The sequence below is a fragment of the Garra rufa genome, chromosome 10 (assembly GCF_049309525.1).
Source record: "Garra rufa chromosome 10, GarRuf1.0, whole genome shotgun sequence".
NCBI lineage: Eukaryota > Metazoa > Chordata > Actinopteri > Cypriniformes > Cyprinidae > Garra > Garra rufa.
This window is the reverse complement of record NC_133370.1, coordinates 9,956,602-9,977,113: the sequence shown is the minus strand read 5'-3', so window position 1 is coordinate 9,977,113 and position 20,512 is coordinate 9,956,602. Positions and strand designations below refer to the sequence as shown.

At 41.9% G+C, this 20,512-nt stretch overlaps 1 protein-coding gene across 1 annotated transcript; it reads right to left on the bottom strand.

Moving 5' to 3' along the window:
• Nucleotides 1-11,716: 11,716 nt before the first annotated feature.
• Nucleotides 11,717-15,130, bottom strand: fzd8b (frizzled class receptor 8b). Its single transcript, XM_073848720.1, has one exon. It carries the CDS (start codon nucleotides 13,758-13,760, stop codon nucleotides 12,033-12,035), a length of 1,728 nt encoding a protein of 575 aa, XP_073704821.1. The 5' UTR covers nucleotides 13,761-15,130; the 3' UTR covers nucleotides 11,717-12,032.
• Nucleotides 15,131-20,512: the final 5,382 nt, after the last annotated feature.

Here is a 20,512-nt window from a genome sequence, read left to right as displayed (position 1 = left end):
TTTATTTCCCCTTTCTTTGGCTTCTTGATCTGTGTGTTTGGAGGATCGCCATTTGCAGTGTCACTTCCTCGCTTGCCACCATTGACAGTAACATCAAGTCGACCCAGCTGCCGCATTTTGGTTCTATAATTACCCATTTTGAACTTAAGGCTATTCTTCCAACCGTTCCAGCCAGAGGGTGACCCGGTTTCTTTAAGGCATGGGTGTGTTTGCACTAAAGCCTTAGCAACAGTCTCAAAATCTTCCTTCGTTGGGTATGCTTTAAATGCATACATGGTCTCAGCCAATTTCTCGAGTATGTCATGCTTTAGTTCTTTTGTGACTTTAAGAAAGGTTGCATCCCTGAGATACTGCAGGTTACCTTGGCGTAGTCTATACTCTACATCAACTTGAAATTTTGGAATTTCAAATACCTCTGGCCACTGATAACTTCTATCCAAAGAGATGGACAGGATCTCGGTGTCTGCTTGGCTGCCTGTGTCACTACATAAGTCAGAACCTCCAGGGACTGGTACAAGCTCAATGATAGGGATGATTTTGACCGTTGGTTTATCTGGGAGCTCAGACAAGTCTGTGAGGTTGCATAATTCATTGTTAAATTCAGGATCTTGGTACTGTAAGGTAAAATTGTAGTCTGTTTGGAGAGTGTCTTTGAGCCAGCTAATCAAATCTTCAAGTATGTATGGTCGAGGGTTCATTGTCATCTTTCTTATGTCACCCTCGGAGACGATAACCCGCATTGTTAATTTCTGTTCCATGGCCATCTGAAAAAAAAAAAAAAAAAAAAAAAAAAAGACAGACAGCTGTTTAGCAAATTACAAATCGTCTCAGTGTCACCATAAGTTCTCCTTGTACCATGTATGCTGATAATGGGAGGACATCATTTAAATCTGACATCTTCAACACACACATAGAAGTAACACTATCACAATGAAGTTGGTAAGATCTCAAATGCTCCCTGTACCATGCGGCCAATTTGTGACAGACAAATAGAATCTCTACATTAACTGCAACAATCTTGTGAATCTGGACAAATGCAGGGAGACCAGAGCATGACCCAGAAGACAGTATCATGCCTGGATGATACTTGATTCCATCTACACTGACAGATGCCGCTTCAAGCACCGACTCTGATGTTGTAAAGTTTTGAGCAATTGCTGTCTGCACACTGTGAGGGAAGGTGGCAAGCAAAACTGGAGTAACCTTTGACATCTCAACTGATGGTCTGAAAAATGAGGTACAATCAAGATGGTAACTGACTGCCTTCTGGTGTTTGGTAGCAAGTGTCATGGCAACATTTTTAAAGTTCTGAGCAGTGCGAATTACCCTCTTAAAGAATTTATGCTTCCCCTCGAACCGCATTGTCCAAACCTCAGACAGGGGACCAAATTTCCTTACCAGCTGAGGATAATGTTCCACAAAGTGATGTTTTGGCCTTAAACGAAACTCTGGAAATGTTGACTGCAGTAAGCGCCTGTGCTCTGCTATCTTACAGTCCAGAAAGTTAAGTGTCTCTTCTGTATGCTTTGGTGCTACAGCTAGCTCAGTAATATCTTTGAGCAGCATGAGAATTTCCCAAGTGTTGTCACCCTCAGGTACATAGTGACCAATGAGAAATGGAAGGAGCCTTATGAGACACCAGTTCTCATGGCCATTTCCACCAATGGTCCCTTTCCTGGAAAATCCCTTTCCAATAACCTGAGGTCGATCTGTTTTGTCACTAAATGAGTACTTAAAACACCTGATGGCCTGATTCAGCATATCTAGGGTGAAATAAGTCTTGCCTATCAGGTCTGTAAGGCACAGGGACAATTCAACTGGAACAATACCTTCCAAAATATCATGTAAGATGTCAGGAGGGTACCCACTGACCACATGAAAGTGCTCAAGATTCTCAGTTAAAGGACATGCTCCTTTCACACCATAAGCTCGAGTCATTCCTGGGTCCTCTCTGATATCCTGCACCTGCCTGTCATGGGACTCTTTGTCTCGGAGTTGAAAGAAACCAGAACATACCTCTTGCTGTTGAGTGTCTCTACTGCTTGCCAAACAGAATCTGCAGAACTTGTCGACAGTAAAACTCTCCAGGAAACCTGCAAGAGAGTGGGCAGCAAGATTGTCAGCTGCAACATACAAGACTGTACCTTTCACACTTGCACCTAGTTGCTCCAGGTAAATGCCATTCTCCTCCAATAATTTTAGATCATAGATCAGAGGTTGGAAAACTTTTGCATAACCACACTCCTTGACTGTGGAGGTATTACACAGTAGAGCAAGTTGGATAGAGCTGAGGGTTGACCGATATTTTGAAGGTACGTTTGCAATAACCCAGTATGCTGCACACATCTTGTGTTTTAGCTTTGATGTTCCAAGAGGATTGGCGACTTCAAAGTCATCAATGTAAAGTACAAGAGCAATTGTGAACTCATCTTTTGCAAAAAATGGATTTTCAGTAAAGTATTGCCCATCAGCATATGATCTGAATTCCTGAGGGACATGTACTTTTTCTGACATAGCTTTGTCTAAAACATCAGTTTTGTTAAGCAACTTCTGTAACATAGGAACAATGGGAACATATGCAAGAGTTTTTTTGCCTTTCTCCACGACATATTCAATTGGATTTACCAGTGGAAACTCTCTACGCACATAGGCTGCTCTTTTTTTGGCAGTTCCTAAAGGTCCATCTTTGGAACAATGTGTCATCATGTTACTTTCTGACACAGCACTGATAATCTCTTTAATAACAGTCTCATCCATGTCAGCACAATATTTGTTTAATATGCCCCTGACTCTGTGTTGTACAAGTGGTTGTGAGAGCTTATTGATTTGGCAGAGCTGCTCTATCACATCTTGCACTGCACTCTCTGGTATGTGCAAAACAGTGTGCATCTTTAGTAGTAAAGATGCCAAGTTGTGCTCAAGTTGTTTTTCTAAATCGTGCAGATCAAATTCAGTTACCTCATTCAACTCTTCTGTGTCCTCAATATCATCAGCATCTGACATCTGCTCTTGTGAAGCATTACTGTCATGGCTTATAATATTGTCACCAACAATTTCTGATTTAAACCTCTTTGAGATCTGTTGTTTGTGTACTTTACTCTTGTGTGCTTTGAAGGTGGAGTAAACACTGCTTTCAAAATTACAGTCTTCATAAGGGCATCTGACTTTATGATTTACTTTTAGATGTGCACGATGCAGGTGAGTGAAAAAGTCACTCTCTGAACAAGACTCTGTAAATCCACACGACATACAACTAAACTTAGTTGGTATATCTGTACTTTGTTCCTGATCTGGAGTTTTTGTGTGAATGCGGGACAGGTGAACTTTTAGTGCATTTAATGATTTAAATGTGCACAGACATTCCTGATGTAAACAAGGAAAAGGCTCGGTTCTGGTATAACCTCCGTGTTTAAGCCTGTAATGTTTAAATAGTTGTGCTCTTTTTTCACAGCTAAAAGGACAATACTTGCACTTCCAAACCATTATTTAATCGGTGTCTTTAGACTTAACTCTAAGAATTTCTCATTATTTTCCCTGCAAATGAGCAAACATTAACCACATTTACCTTATGAAACCTAACAGACTGGAAAAGTCTGAACACTGACATCACATTTATTAATTTGCTAGTTTACGGCGAATTAGCTTTAATATAGGGCAAGTCACATACACATCTTAAGATACATATTCGCTTATGTTGTCTTAATGGAACTTACCAGATACAATATAGGCCGTGGTAAACCGCGTAAAACAGCCGCACGTGTTCCCGCTATCTTCTTGGAAAAAACACCGCTTGCAGCCGGCCTGGTGAAAGCCTAAAGGCAGTGAAACTGGTTAAAATCATGTTTGTACCGCACGCGATCAGCAACTCGCGTAAGAAAGTGATCTAGCATTAGATATCGATTAGTTGTGGATAAAAAATATGCCAACGACCCGGTAAATGTTAAAAAAATTGTTTCCACCGCTGCCCCAAAATCCCCCCCACCCCCCGTTAGCTAAATATACATAACACAGCCAGGTAAATTAGCCAGTGTCTAAAAATGTCCGTCGAAATGGCGAAAGTTTAAATGAAGTTTTTAAAACTGAGGGAGTTAACGTTAAACTCACCTTCCAGTTCCTCGCCAGCAGTGCTTGAATCCACACAACCGCAACAACGACAGAAAACCTCGACTCAGTGCGTGGCTGAAATCAGTTTTGGACTGTTTTTGTTTTGTATTATATGTCTGTGTAAGAGCAGGCTGCAATATAGACTGTTGAAATAAGGAAAACACACACACACTGATACCTTGAGCAACTGCTCATTACTCTGTTAATAGACGGTTTTCACAATTGGGAAGAAGAGGTGTGGCCTGTTCAATAACTTTTCAATTTAAGCTTATTGTACTTCAAATTATTTGCACATTGGACTATGCCAACAAATTAGTAGAATATACTTAAAATTATAAAGTGATATCATCAAACTTTTTTTTTCCAGTATATAATGCTTTAATATTTAAGTAGAAACTAAATCCGGGCTAACAGTGCAGCCCCAATCACCGTGATCCATCACCAACCAGCCAATCACCACTGCACCACGCCCGTGAACCATCACCAGAGTTCTAATCACCCACACCTGGAACGCAATCACCACTCCCTTTATATACTCACCTCTGTCATTCACTCACCGGCTGGAATCGTAGTTACATGGACACCTCTCCTTGGATCTTCTCCTCCTTCTCTCGATTCTCCTGTGCTCCTCACGGACTGCATCTGGATCAACCTGTGAAGCATACGTTAACCACTTTAAGGGAAGTGACTGTTACTCTTGCTGGCGATTGCCTATGAACTTGTGTTTACCTTATTGGACTGTGTTTGATGACTCGGATACCGAAGTCTATACTCACCTGTTTGAAGTGTGCACGTCTGTTAATAAATACCTTGAAATCTACTTACCCTCTCCTTGTGTGTGTGGACGTGACAGGATTCCAGCCCGGAAAATTACTACAGCTCGCTCATGGAGGCGTCAACGTCATCAGCCACTGCTTCTCCCGATCCATTCGCCGAAATGGTGAATGCCCTCCGTCAATCTCTGCAATCTATTCCCCTTACGACCAGGGCTAACACCATGACGATCTCCAACGCGCCCATCTCTCGCCCCCTGAATTATTCCGGCGATCCAGGCGGATGTGATGGTTTCCTCCTTCAAAGCTCTCTCTACATTGAAGCGAATGCTCACCATTTCCCTAACGAAATCTCCAAAATCTCCTTCATGGTTTCACTTCTCACTGGACCGGCACTTCAATGGGCCAATGCGCTCTGGGAATCAAGGAGTCCAGCGCTAGCCTCACACAATGCTTTCACCTCGCACTTCAAGGAAGTGTTCGGAGCCGCTCTCACTCCCCTATCAGTGCACGATGAACTCATCACTCTGCGTCAAGGTACGGCCAGCATACACGAGTACACCTTGCGCTTCCGCTCTCTAGCAGCCCATAGTGGTTGGAATCAGATTGCTCTCCTGGCAGCTTATCGTCAAGGGCTCAAACCACAAATTCGCAAACATATGGTCATCTATGATGATAATGTACCGCTAGAGACTTTTATAAAGAAAGCTACTGGTGTCTCGCAGCATCTCTCTGCCTGTCCCTCTACATTGTCTGTGGCTAGTTCTCTCCCATGCAGAGCTCAACGAGACAGTGAAGAACCCATGATCACCGATTCCTATCATCTGGATCCTGCAGAGCGGAAACGTCGCATTGACAACCGTCTGTGCCTATATTGCGGAGAAGCCTCCCATCTCATCAACGTCTGCCCAGTTCGACCACCTCGTCCAATGGTGAGTACAGTAGCCATTTCTCGACTCTCGTACTCTCCCCATACATGTCCTTGTGGATTCTGGAGCGGCTGGCAACTTTATCTCCTCACATTTCATTGCCAAGCATCAAATTCCCACCGTTAAAAATGAGATCAAATATCGCATCATTACCATTCAGAACTCACCATTGGGCGACGGTAAAATCTCCCGACGAACCAAAGAGGTAACACTAATTTCTCCATATGACCATCGTGAGAAATTAACCCTTCTCGTACTTCCCCGAGCAAATGTGGACGTCATCCTGGGCAGACCGTGGCTAGCAGAACATCAACCTCACATCGACTGGAGCACAGGAGAAATCCTAGGCTGGAGTGCAGGATGCCAAAGCCACGGATACCGTTCTCCCTCGTCCGCTTCACAGCAACCTCGTCCTGCTGTTTCCCTCAATGCAACCACCATAGAGAGTCCCAACACTCATGCCACAGTCACCATTCCCACCATCTATCAATCCTTTTCAGACGTCTTCAGCAAGGAACGAGCCACGCAACTACCACCTCACTGGCCCTGGGACTGTAGTATCGACCTACTGCCAGATGCTAAACTACCCCATGGAAAGGTCTATCCTCTTTCTCGTCCTGAGCAGGAGGCCATGAATGACTACATCCAAGAGGCACTCCAACAAGGGTTCATCAGACCTTCCACGTCCCCAGCAGCGTCCAGTTTCTTCTTTGTCCCGAAGAAGGATGGAGGACTCCGACCCTGCATAGACTATCGGGTGCTGAATGAAGCTACGGTAAAGTTTGCCTATCCACTTCCACTAGTTCCAGCAGCTCTAGAGGAGTTACGAGAGGCCCGCATCTTTACCAAGCTCGACCTCCGCAGTGCCTACAACCTGATCCGTATCCGAGAAGGGGACGAGTGGAAGACCGCCTTTATTACCCCGACTGGACACTATGAATATCAGGTGATGCCCTACGGCCTGGCCAACAGTCCATCCATATTTCAAAACTTCATGAATGAAATCTTCCGTGATTTCCTCCATCGTTTTACCATCTACATTGATGATATCCTGATCTATTCACGAAACCTAGAAGAACACCACGACCATGTTCGCCAGGTCCTTCAACGTCTCCGTGAATACCAACTCTACCTGAAGCAGGAGAAATGCGAATTCCATCAGCCCACCGTCTCCTTCCTCGGATACGTGATCTCTGCGGAGGGAGTTCGTATGGAGCCTGGTAAGGTAGATGCAGTAACCACCTGGGCGGAACCCAAAACGGTAAAAGAACTCCAACGCTTCTTGGGCTTCGCCAACTTTTACCGCCGCTTTATTAAGAACTATAGTCTCCTCTCAGCACCTCTTACCTCCCTCTTGAAGGGAGGACGTAAGGTACTTCAATGGACCCCTGAAGCTCAACAAGCCTTCGACCACCTTAAGCTCATGTTTACATCAGCGCCTATACTCCAGCATCCTGACCCGTCGAAGCCCTTCATAGTGGAAGTGGATGCGGCAGACGTAGGCGTCGGAGCTGTTCTGTCACAATGGTCTGGTGAACCCCAATCCCTCCATCCGTGTGCGTACTACTCCAAAAAACTCACCCCAGCTGAACGGAACTACGGAATAGGTGATCGTGAGTTGCTGGCCATTAAGTTGGCCCTCGAAGAGTGGCGGCACTGGTTAGAGGGAGCCCAATTTCCTTTCACCGTGGTAACCGATCACAAAAACCTCCAGTACCTCCAACAAGCCAAGAGATTAAATGCACGCCAAGCACGCTGGTCACTATTCTTTGCACGCTTCAACTTCCAAATCACCTATCAACCCGGTCACAAGAACACCAAGGCAGACGCATTATCCCGTATGTATTCACCTGATCCTACTGTTGACACACCTGACCCTGTTCTACCTCAATCTGTCTTCCTAGCACCTATCCAATGGCAACTTGATGAGGACATCCGGACCGCCACCTTCGAGGAACCTGCACCTCCTGAACTTCCTCCAGGCCGTACCTATGTCCCTAACAATCATCGGCTCCCGTTACTGGATAGTACGCACACGTCTCCTGGCTCAGGACACCCTGGCAGTAGGCGAACCCTCTCGCTCCTCCAGCAGAAGTATTGGTGGCCCAACATGACCAGGGACGTGGATCGGTACGTCCGGGGGTGCTCGGTCTGCGCCATCAACACCACACCCCGTCGTTTACCTGAAGGAAAACTCCAACCATTGCCCATTCCCCGCCGACCCTGGACCCATCTAGGAGTGGATTTTGCCACGGATCTACCTCCCTCTCGAGGGTACACAACAATTCTTGTGGTTGTTGATCGTTTCTCTAAAGCCTGTAAACTAATCCCTCTCAAGGGTCTTCCCACAGCTCTAGAAACAGCTGAAGCATTGTTCCAGCATGTGTTCCGGAACTTCGGACTTCCTGAGGACATCGTATCCGACAGAGGGCCTCAGTTCATTTCCAGGGTCTGGCGGGCGTTCTTCCAACTGCTAGGCACCACGGTCAGCTTGTCATCTGGATACCACCCTCAAACAAACGGGCAGACCGAGCGGAAGATACAGGAGATCTCCCGTTACCTCCGGACGTACTGCTCCCAACATCAAGACACCTGGAGCCAGTATCTACCGTGGGCTGAGTATGCACAAAATTCCCTCCGTCAGACATCTACTGGTTTAACCCCGTTTCAATGTGTTCTAGGCTACCAACCTGCACTGTTCCCATGTCCATCTTCAACGGGCAGTTCGGAGGCACACGGAGTACGCTAATCGCCACAGGTTACCTAATCCTGTTTACCTTCCTGGAGACCAGGTATGGCTCTCTACCCGGGACATCCGCCTCCGGCTGCCCAGTAAGAAGCTGAGTCCCCGCTACATAGGGCCATTCACCATCCACTCACAAATCCCGTCACCTACCGGCTGAACTTACCTCCACGTTATCGGATCTCTCCCACGTTTCACGTCTCCCTATTAAAACGTCACACTGACCCTCTGTTCCCTTCCTCAGCAGAACCGGAACCACCTCCTCCTCCAGACCAACCGGAAATCCTCGGTGACGACATCTACCAGGTCCAAGAGATCCTAGACTCCCGGCGGCGGAACGGCCGACTCCAGTACCTCGTGGACTGGGAGGGGTTTGGACCCGAGGAGAGATCGTGGGTACCCCGTGATGACATCTTGGACCCTGCTCTCCTCGAAGAGTTCCACCAACAGCACCCGGAACGCCCAGCTCCCCGAGGCCGAGGTCGTCCCCGTCGCCGCTCTTGGGTGCCAGGAGTCACCCGTGGAGGAGGGGGTGATGTCACACCCTCAGCACGTTCCCTCAGCCCCAATCACCGTGATCCATCACCAACCAGCCAATCACCACTGCACCACGCCCGTGAACCATCACCAGAGTTCTAATCACCCACACCTGGAACCGCAATCACCACTCCCTTTATATACTCACCTCTGTCATTCACTCACCGGCTGGAATCGTAGTTACATGGACACCTCTCCTTGGATCTTCTCCTCCTTCTCTCGATTCTCCTGTGCTCCTCACGGACTGCATCTGGATCAACCTGTGAAGCATACGTTAACCACTTTAAGGGAAGTGACTGTTACTCTTGCTGGCGATTGCCTATGAACTTGTGTTTACCTTATTGGACTGTGTTTGATGACTCGGATACCGAAGTCTATACTCACCTGTTTGAAGTGTGCACGTCTGTTAATAAATACCTTAATCTACTTACCCTCTCCTTGTGTGTGTGGACGTGACAGGTGTCATGTAGGCTAATAAAATATATTTAATGCAACTGCTGCTAAAATTACTGCAGGAAGGATAATAGAAATACACTTTTAAATGTATTTTGGGTTTTTTTTATTGTAGCGGCATGTCTAGGATTAATCTCCAATCTGGCAATATAACATGCTATCCAATAATTTCACTCAGACCCAGAGGTTATGCGTCGTTTAAGATCTAATCAAATCATTTAACACCAAATCGAAATGCAAACATAAAGAAATAAACATAAATAACAAACTGTTTGATTTTATTATTATTATTAGGCTATTATTATTTCGATCTGTTTGGAAAACAGAAATTACGATTTTTTTTTTTTCTTGGGTAAAAAATAACTTTTATTTGTGCGTGAGTGGCCCTGAAACACTGTCTTTACTCTCTGTCCCATCATGCAAAACAATAATTAATCTGATTTACCGCTCTGCAAATTAGTCACAATAGAGTTTCTTTATACTGTTTGGCTGTTGCATATGCTAGGCTATATTTCTTGCAAATATACATCTTCCATAAAGCGCAGCACTTCTCGGGTCGTTGGCGCCGGCGCGATCCCTAAGGCTATTGTGATAACAGAGGAAAGATATATGTTTTTATTTTGTGTCCTATACTACCACGGTAACAGCAAAACGTTACAAATTACCTTTGTTACAGCTTGCCTGACAGCTTGAAAGGTCTTCTTAAATAACTTACAGTCTTTCTCTTATCTGTATTGCGCAGCGCAGCCTATTCCTAAAGTATAAAGCCTGCAGGCAATTTACCCAAATAAAGAAGTAAGCCATACGACTGATTCAATAATTTACGGCTAATTACTAATATAGCCTACAATTAATAGGCTATATAATCAGACTAACGTATCAAGGCTGCCTATGCATGTGAAACAAATATTAAAGCAAGCTCATTTGTTTTTAACAAACTAACAAACAATAGATACGAAAAATCTAGCTTAATTTTCGTTTTTCCGTTTGTCAAACAAAATGAAATAATAAGCGTTTTAGAATGTCCCAAAACTGTGCATTGAGCGAAGCACTGTATACAATATATTTCTTTATACTTGAGTCCAAGTTTTGCAAGGGAACGTTGCAAAGTTTTTTTCTACCCACCCTGAATTTTTTTTCCATCACCACGATTTTTTTTCTCTACCCACCTGGAATATTTTTTTTCACCACTCCGATTTTTTTCTACCCACCCAGATTTTTTTTCCCCCACCCGGAATATATTTTCTTCATATACTTACTCCATTTAAAGGCCCTATAACCCAACAAAACTTTCACAGGGAAACTTTTGGGCCAGATATGCTGGATTTGTCCAGGGCCAAATTTTAACCCCAGTCCATTCCTGCTATCTACTCATTACAAAAAGTCTAAATTCAAAGCAAGGTCCATCTAAAATAGGAGTGTATGTGGATCACAATTCTGTCCTTCTACTACAGCATCTCTGACACAATGACCCTCATCCACATCCAGACCACATTGACTCAACTGCTCTATCTAGGGTTTTTGTTACATCAGTGAAACTGTCAAAATAGGTTTTGCAGAGCTTTAACATAGCCTATAATGCTGTCATGTCAGCTTGAAGCTGCATAAGCAACATTAGTCTCTTTCCTTCTATAAATCTGTACTTTAGCCCAGGGGTTAAACCTGTTGACAAGTGAATTTTTCAACTATATTATTTGAAGCCTGATGCTGTCCATTATGATTTTAGGATAGACTTTTTTTTTTCTTACAATCCTACAAATTATATCAGCACATCAACTTTCCATGTTTAATAAATCACATTAACATCAAACATTGAAAGAACCTTAAATTCTCCATCTTTTCAAGTAATTTTTTAAAATATTTTTTTTAGTTAATAATTCATGTTTTAACTGTATATATTCCCAGAGAAATATTACTCATTTTAAACTCTCCAAAAAACATGACTTGCCATTATTTCATGCAAAGCCAAATATTTAGGCAGACCACCTATTTCTTGTGACAAAAAAAAAAAAATTGATTCTCCTTAGCTGTTGTTGCAAACTTGCAATCTACAGATACTCTGCCAGGTGTATTTGTGAGAGTGAGAGAGCTCTTTGTAAACATAAAATAGACAGTTTTTAATAAAAAAAATACTTGGGTAATATTTCAAAAAGTGTTTTATTGTCAAAATAGTTTTCTGTCACGTAAATGATAAATACACACAATCTTGTATAAATGTTAAACATTTCAACAATAACATCTCAATATAAATACATAAGAAAATATAAAAACCCGATTGGACACTTTTAAAGGCACATTTATAACCAAATATATTTGGTTTAGTTGAAAAGGTCGGTACTGGTCGCCACACTTTTTACTCCAGTGAATATTTCTCACAGTATACTGACAACTTGTCCATGTGACAACTAGCCCCGGCCTCTCCTAAAGCTGGTAAAATGCATCTATCAACAAAGTCTTTTTAAGAAGTTCTGTTTCTTAAAAAAAATGTAGTCATCATACTCGTGACAGTGGCATTTGTTTTGGAGCGCACAATACCGAACTTGCGGTACCGGACCTCCACATCAGTCCCGTGCTCGTGTCACTGTAAACAGAACCGTTCGTGCCTTTGCTACCTGAGATGCAGCAACGGCGGGTGCACAGGGCTCGCCAAGAGTCCAACGTTTTACCAGACCACGTCCACGCGCCTGACGTGATCCCCACCAAAAGGCACATGAAATACTTGAGCATGAACACTACGTAATCCGGTTTCGGGGCTTTTCTATCTGAGGAGCAGTTGCACGCATGCCCGATTTCCCACGCTTCGCGATTGTGCTGTTCGTAAACATAACAAGCCACGATCACCATTGCAACCACAGTATGCAGGACTGTAAATACCCCGATGCGAATCATCAGCCTCTCGAGTTTGTCCGTTTTTGTTCCTCCTTGTTTAATAACGCTCCGAATTCGAAACATAGACACGAAGCCAGCGAATAAAAATACTGTTCCAATAAAAAGATAAATAGCCAGTGGCGCGACCACGAATCCTCGCAGGTTATCCAAGTTTTGGTTGCCCACGTAGCAGATTCCCGCAACCGAGTCTCCGTCCACCGAACTCAACGCGAGCGCGGCGATCGATTTCACGCTTGGAATGAGCCACGCGGCCAGATGAAAATACGGCGAATATCTTGCAATCGCTTCATTTCCCCACTTCATCCCAGCTGCGAGGAACCACGTTAACGTCAGGATCACCCACCAGATGGCGCTCGCCATCCCAAAAAAATAGATGAGTAGAAATACAAGCGTGCAAAGCGCGGGACCCGTAGTTTCGTAGTGGATGTGGTCCACCTCATGATCCTGATTGCACGCAACTCTTTCGTGTCCCGCGATGAGTCTAATGATGTACCCGATGGACACGAACATATAGCAGGCGGAGAGGAAAATAATCGGCCGCTCTGGGTATTTAAACCTCTCAATGTCAATGAGGAACGTTGCAACTGTGGCGAAGGTGGACAAGAAGCACAAAACCGACCAAACTCCGATCCAAAATGTGGCAAATGTCCTTTCCTCCTGAGAAAGATATGGGTTGTGGCATGGCATTGCGCAGTTTGGGATCTGTCCAGTCTTTACCCTGTTATACAACGGATGGCGGCCACTGCTTACGGTCACCATAGGCGCACGACAGTGACACTCCGGTTCACACGAAGAAGATCCATGACTGCTTTTATTTTTCCGGTTGAATGGCTTCCCCGGACGGCTAGTTGGTTTTGCAGCAGCCGGGGAGGCTGTAGCATCAGTCCTGTTGTAGTCCATACACAGTGTGTTTGGATCTCCCTGCACGGGTAGCAGATCGCATCTCATTCGGTCCGGCCACGGAAAACCGTATTGCCTCATTAGAGGCGCGCATCCCGCTTTCGCCCGTTCACACACGCTCCTGCACGGCGGCAAAGGCTTCTTATAGTCCTCAAGGCAAATGGGCGTGTACAGGCTGCAAAGAAAGAAGCGCAGGTCCGGGGAACACTGGATCTCCACGAGGGGCCAGAACTGGTGCACCTCGAGCCCGGCTTCATCCTGGGTGTCGTGGTTGAATTGGTTAGGCATGTAGGTGTAGTTGTAACCAATGCCTCTACACAATGGCACCGAAATCTCCTGACAGACCGGATCACGAGCACACACAGAGCTCCACAATAGCAGAGCGCAGAGTGCGAGTGGAAGCCAGTGGGACCCCTGCATAGGCAAATCCATCCTCGGTCAGTTGCGCACACACGCTCCAGGTCTTCTAAACAAAGGATGCACTTGCATGTGAGCGATGTCGTCTGGTTACTTAATTATAATACTAAATCATACTGAAACAAGACAGCAAGTGCAATTCACCCCTGCGTCCAGTTTGTTTTGGCTGTCAAATAGTGGAGCGTGTGTCTATTTATACAAAGGATAGCTGTTGCACGCCCCTTATCTCGCCGGCCAATCGTAGAACTCCATGGGCGGGGCCTCACATAATTTAATCAAGCATCCCCGGAGAGTTTTGAGTAAATGTTTGAACTACTAACGATTTGTATGTCTTAAATTATTTTACCTCTGTTTACATCCCACCCTATGTCCAAACACTGTTGTAAACAAGTCTCATGGCATGTTTAGGTTGCTCCTAATCTGTCCAGAATGTGTATCCTTTGGAAAATGTCATTATTGCATAGTTGAACTCACTTTTAGTCTATATTAATTCAGTTTAAAAGCAAGAGCTCTAGCAAAGAGACAAAACTGGTATGCTAAACAATAAAATGCAGTTTTCATGCCAGTACAATAATGCCCAAATTCCTGCGAGGTTTTATTTGACATTTATACCGTGCCCCAATATCTGTTTGGACACTTGTGCAACTTTTAATGTGATTTACTGTCTTTGAGTTTCAAAACAAAATACCAACCCCATGCTTTTCCATTTTTTAAGTTTAATATATTAGGAAAAGTTTTATGCATTAAATTGAAAAACAATAATCTGATTCTTCGAATTAATGAAACATGGAACAGAACTTTGTCTGGTCTTTAAAAATGGAAACTTTCAAATGACTTTGTCAAAAAGATTTTCTGACTGTTCAGCAGATGGAAATAAAAAATGTGACCCTGGACCCCAGAACCAGTCTTAATGGGTATATCCGTAGCAATAGCCAAAAAATACATTGTTTGGGTCAAAATTATATATTTTTTATTTTATGCTATCTTTAGGATATTAAATAAAGATCTTGTTCCATGGAGTTTTATTTTTTACATTTCCTAACATAAATACATCAAAACTTTATTTTGATTAGTAGGCTAATATGCATTGCTAAGAATCTAATTTCGACAACTTTAAAGGTGATTTTCTCAATATTTAGATTTTTTATCGAATAGATTACAGATTACCAGTTCTTTCAAGAATTTAAATTTTTATTTCAAGAAATTGACCCTTATGGATGGTTTTGTGGTCCAGGGTCACAAATTAGTTAAAACCATTTGGTCTTAATTCATTCACTGATATTTTATAACAGCCTTAAACATTTAAAATAGGAGAAAATCAAAACTTTTGTGATAATATGGGAATGCATGAGTTTAAACCTAAACATTATATAACAATTCAAACCAATCAGTCCAAAGTAATTTTTCCATGAGATCTGTGTGAACTTGTGTTGAATTTACTTCATACATGCATTAAAAAATACATTTGCTAAAATGTGTCAGAAATGTTCTAACTACACGGTTGCTTCTGTTTGTGTAAGTCACTTGCAATCAAATTCATTCTTTTAATGTGTGATTAAGCGTCCAAACACTTTTGGGGCCACTGAACACATTTCAGACACGCGCGACTTCTCCAGCGCGTTATATTGAATGTTCTCTTGTTGACAGCGGGCGCGGGGGGAGTGAGGGTTGTCGTGCGCTGCGAGCTTCTTGTTCGCTCTAATTGCGTTGCTGATGTTCCGTTTAGCGCCACAGTGGGGTGTGCGCGGCGGGGGGCAATTACCGTACAAGCCGGGACAAGCTGGGTGGTGCATACGCGAATGCACTGGGTTTCCTGTGTGTAACAGACTGTGAATACAATTCATACAAACACGGGTTCATTTAGGTCTGCTAATTAGTTGGTGCAAGTCCAAAACAAATTGAATTATTTATAGAGAAGTAGGGGAGGCCGGTGCAAGTTTACGCTTTTGACGTAGGTTTCTAAAAGTAATTTTTCTATAGCCACCTTAAAGATCTGGCTACAAGAAAAAAAGAAGCCCAGAATACGGTTCATTTCAGATATTTTGGTACACTACCAGTCAAACGTTTTTGAACAGTAAGATTTTTAATGTTTTTAAAGAAATCTCTTCTGCTCACCAAACCTGCATTTATTTGACCCAAAATACAGCAAAAGCAGTAGTATTGTGAAATGTTTTTACTATTCAACATAACTGCTTTTTATTTGAATATACAGTAGTCAACGTTTGTAGTGGATCAAAAAAGTTCATCAAAGTTGTCATATAAGACAAGAACGGGTATTTCAACTTTGATGAAAGGTTTTGATCCACCAGCATTTATCTGAACTAAAAAGCATTTGTAACCTTATACTGTTCCATTCAAAAGCTTGAAGTCAGAATATTAGAATGACTTCTGAAGGATCATGTGACTGGAGTAATGATGCAAAAAATCCAGCTTTGAAATCACAGGAATAAATTACATTTTAAAATATATTCAAATTAAAAACAGTTATTTTCAATAGTAAAAATATTTTAAAACGTTGCTGTTTTTTGCTGTGCTTTGGATCAAATAAATTCCAGCTTGGTGAGCATAAAAGACTTCAAAAAACGTTAAAAATCTTACTGTTCAAAAACTTTTGACTGGTTTTTGACTCGTGGAAACCTACCAGTGCATATCATAGCATGGGTTTTTATGCTGAATGTAAACAGTAAAACAATTTTGATATGTAATGATTGGTAAAATATGGGGGGAAAAAACATTCAAAATCAAACCATTGTTTTAACAACAAATTATGTTGATATGTAAAAACTCGACCTAGTTTGACAATTCTTTAAAGATCTTGCAGTGATTCCATAGAAGAACCATTTTTGATTCCCCAAAGTATACCTTTCAGGGAACAGTTCTTATAAGGACCATTTTGAAGAACATTCTAAAAATCTAAAGAACCTTTTTCAACTATAATGAACCTTTTCTGCATTTGAAAGGCTCTGTAGATGTTCAAGGTTCTTCATGGAACCATCAATGCCAATAAAGATCCTTTAGAATAAAGAAAGTTTTATTGGTGTAATTTTGGATCAAAGTCACTTCTTTCATTTTTATAAAAAAAAAAATATTTATTGATTGATTTAAGTCAGCCACTATACAGTTCTAATTCATGTATATAATGTTCATGAGTGTTTGATTTTGTTTCAGAAAATGTATCTCAATGCAGTGAAGGACAGAGAAAGAGAGTGTTTCAAAGTCTTGCAGCTTAGCAGAGCCTGAACTGATTAACACAGATAGGCTCACAAGTCACAAACTTTTTCTACTCTTTCCCTTTTTCCAGGTAATTATATACCTTGGGTCTAAATATACACTGATATCCATTTCCACAGCACTGCATTCATTTTCTCTCACTTTCCCTCCAGAATGTGTCTGTGTGACCAGTCCCATTATCAGAAACACAAATCAACTCAAGTTTACTCCTGTCTCTCTCTCACACACACACACACACACACACACACACACACACACACACACACACACACACACACACACACACACACACACACACACACATGTTGGGTTTACATGTTTTATGGGGACATTCCATAGGCATAATGTTACTGTACAAACCGTACTTTCTATCGCCCTACATCTACCCTACACCTAAACCTAGCTCTCACAGGAGATTGTGCACACTTTTACTTCATCAAAAAAACTCATTGTGCATGATTTATAAGCCTGTTTCCTCATGGGGACCTGAGAAATGTCCCCATGACATTTGGTCCCCACAACGTGATGAATACCAGGTACACACACACACACACTGAAAGCATTTAAGAAATAACCTGCATGTTTGTACTTAATGCAGAATTCTTTATGACACTTAAGTATAATGACATTTTAAGAAGATAAGAAGAAAGTATTCATTCATTGATGTGATGTGTATGACAAGTCATTAGCAATCTCATTGACTTGTGGTCTGTCACACTGTGAATGTGTTTGTCTGGGTGAGAACTATGTGTCAGGTAAACACACAGCCTTTGATTAGCTCAACAAAGTGTGACAACCTTTATTCATTTACATAGCAGAAGCTTCAGACATGAAGAACCATTTTGGGTTTCCCAAATAACCTTCCAGTAAACAGTTCTTAAAAGAACCATTAAGAACATTAAAGGCTTTTCCACCTTTTTGTGTAATTGAAAGGTTGCAGGGATGTTAAAGGATAACTATTGCCAAAATGCAACCTGGGCTGTTTTTTTTTTTTTTTTACTGTAAACGAGACAAACATATATCTAAAAGCATAATTATGACAAACGAGACGTTTTTGAGATTGACCGTGATTTCGTTTTGTTTTCAATGGCCGGTGATTCGGAATACTATTGGCATAAATTTGAGCGCATCAAAAACAATATTTTTACAACACTAAGAAGGCTCGACACACCATGAAACTTTGCTCGAAGTATCACCTGGGTCTCTACACATGAACTCGAGCATTGAGAACATTGTCTACACAGAGTTTACTAAAAAGAAAGTTTTTGAACAACTCACTTTCACTGTTTGAGTTTCCGCTCGCAGCCGTCTTGCCAGTCAAGAGGTGTCGATCTCCGAATGCTAGGATGGATAGCTCCTAAAGCATATTTCCATATAAATGCATGGCTAATTCGTTGTTTTGTCGCAAGTGAAAAACAATATTAACCTTCTAGTTGTAAAAAGAGCCTCATATAAGCCTAATATATACACATCCTATGGAGTCCATTCATTCGCACTCGGAGATCGACACTTCTTGACTGGCAAGACGGCTGCGAGTGGAAACCCAAACAGTGGAAGTGAGTTGCTCAAAAACGTTCTTTTTAGTAAACTCTGTGTACACAAACAATGTTCTCAATGCTCGAGTTCATGTGTAGAGACCCAGGCGATACTTCGAGCAAAGTTTTATGGTGTGTCGAGCCTTCTTAGTGTTGTAAAAATATCGATTTTGATGCACTCAAAGTTATGCCCCTAGTATTCCCGTTCACCGGCCACTGAAAACAAAACGAAATCACGACCAATCTCAAAAACAGCTTGTTTGTCGTAATTATGCTTTTAGATATATGTTTATCTCGTTTACAGTAAAAAAAAAAAAAAAAAAACAGCCCAGGTTGCATTTTGGCAATAGTTATCCTTTAAAGGTTCTTCAAGGAAGCTTTATTTTTTTAAGAGAAATGCGCCAAAAGAATTGGTCAGAAAAATAAAATACATTTACACAAAATGACTTGAAAATAACAAAGTTCACCCCAGAAAGACAGGGCTAAATGACCGCGAAACGACCATAAATTTCACACACACACAAACTTTGGCTCAATTCCACATTAAGCAGCAGTGATCCGCTGTTGTGTTTGCTCCTGTCAGAGTCTTCCTACATCTTCTCTGTCCTTTTCCCCTTTCTACCTTTCTCAAATGCATTCACCAGATTCCTCACCATGGCAACAAGCCCACCCAGACGGCACCTGGCAGTCTAGTCTGAGACACACATACACGCTGTTATGGGTTTTCCAAACAGAAAATGTAATACACTGACATCTCGTTCTAAAATGAGAGAGAGGTCACTTGTAGACTATGTGCATAACTCATATGGACCACTTTTAATTGTTATTTCGCAGCTTGACGGTTCTAGATCTCGTACTTCATTGTATTAAATGTATTGGCAAGGATGTTTTTGTCAATATGTTTTTTTGTGTTCCATTAAAGAAGGTTATACCATTAATAAACAACACGAGGTTGAGTAAATAATGGAAATGTAAACAAAAGATAAATCCCACTTCACTTTTAACCACAGTGTTTGTGCTGTTTTGTGTGTGTGGGTCTCATTTGGGACCCTTATTTTGCACCTGCAGAACTGGGAATCTGCATCCAGACTGCTGAACCCGGTGAACCAGGGGCCCAGTTCATCCTCGGCCCACAAAAGCATGACACAGGCCACTTGTGTCATGAATGTCTGAGGAGAGAAATCTGATCAGCCTAGAAACTATGCAGTTGTAACCTTTAATGCCAAAGGAGAGAGAAAATGAGAGGCTGTGTTTAGAATGGGAATACTTAATAAACACTACTATTTAAAAAATGGTAGGTAGTATGTGAAGTATACAACACTGTCACATTGTTTTTGCATTTTAAATCCAGTTTTCTAATGTCTTAATAGAATATTTCACCCAAAAATGAAACTACTTGGTGTCATATATTCGTAATGAAGTGGTTCCATACTTGGTTGACCTATTTTCTTTTGCGTAACACATGAACAAAGAGTATGAAGTACATTGGAGTCCAAAACATTATTTATAAGACCCCATTGACTTGTGCATTGTGCACGATACACTCTTATTAATATATATCTTGTTTGGTGTTCAACAGAAGAAAGAATTTTCAATTTTTAGTGAACTACCCTCTTAATAAAACATAATATCAACATTTCTCATAATATCAACTGTGCTTTTATTGTGTTGGCTTCTTTGTACATCATTTGATCGACTATATAATAAAAAACAATTGGTATTATGGTTAATTGATCACATTGGAAACTGATGAGCAAGTAGAGCTCATTGCATCATGGGATACAGTGTACTAAACAGTGTGTTCTGGATGTATACTGCACATTTTAGTCAATGTAGTTGGTCGTCCCGACATTTTATGCAGGAATGAATCACCTGTATGATGTCATGTTTTTTTTCAGTGTTACTTGCAATTTCTTTGTAATTATTTGTGAAATTTCTAAATGAAAATTGTTTTTTTTTCAGTATATACAATAGCACACTTTTTCAAACTTGCAAACAAAA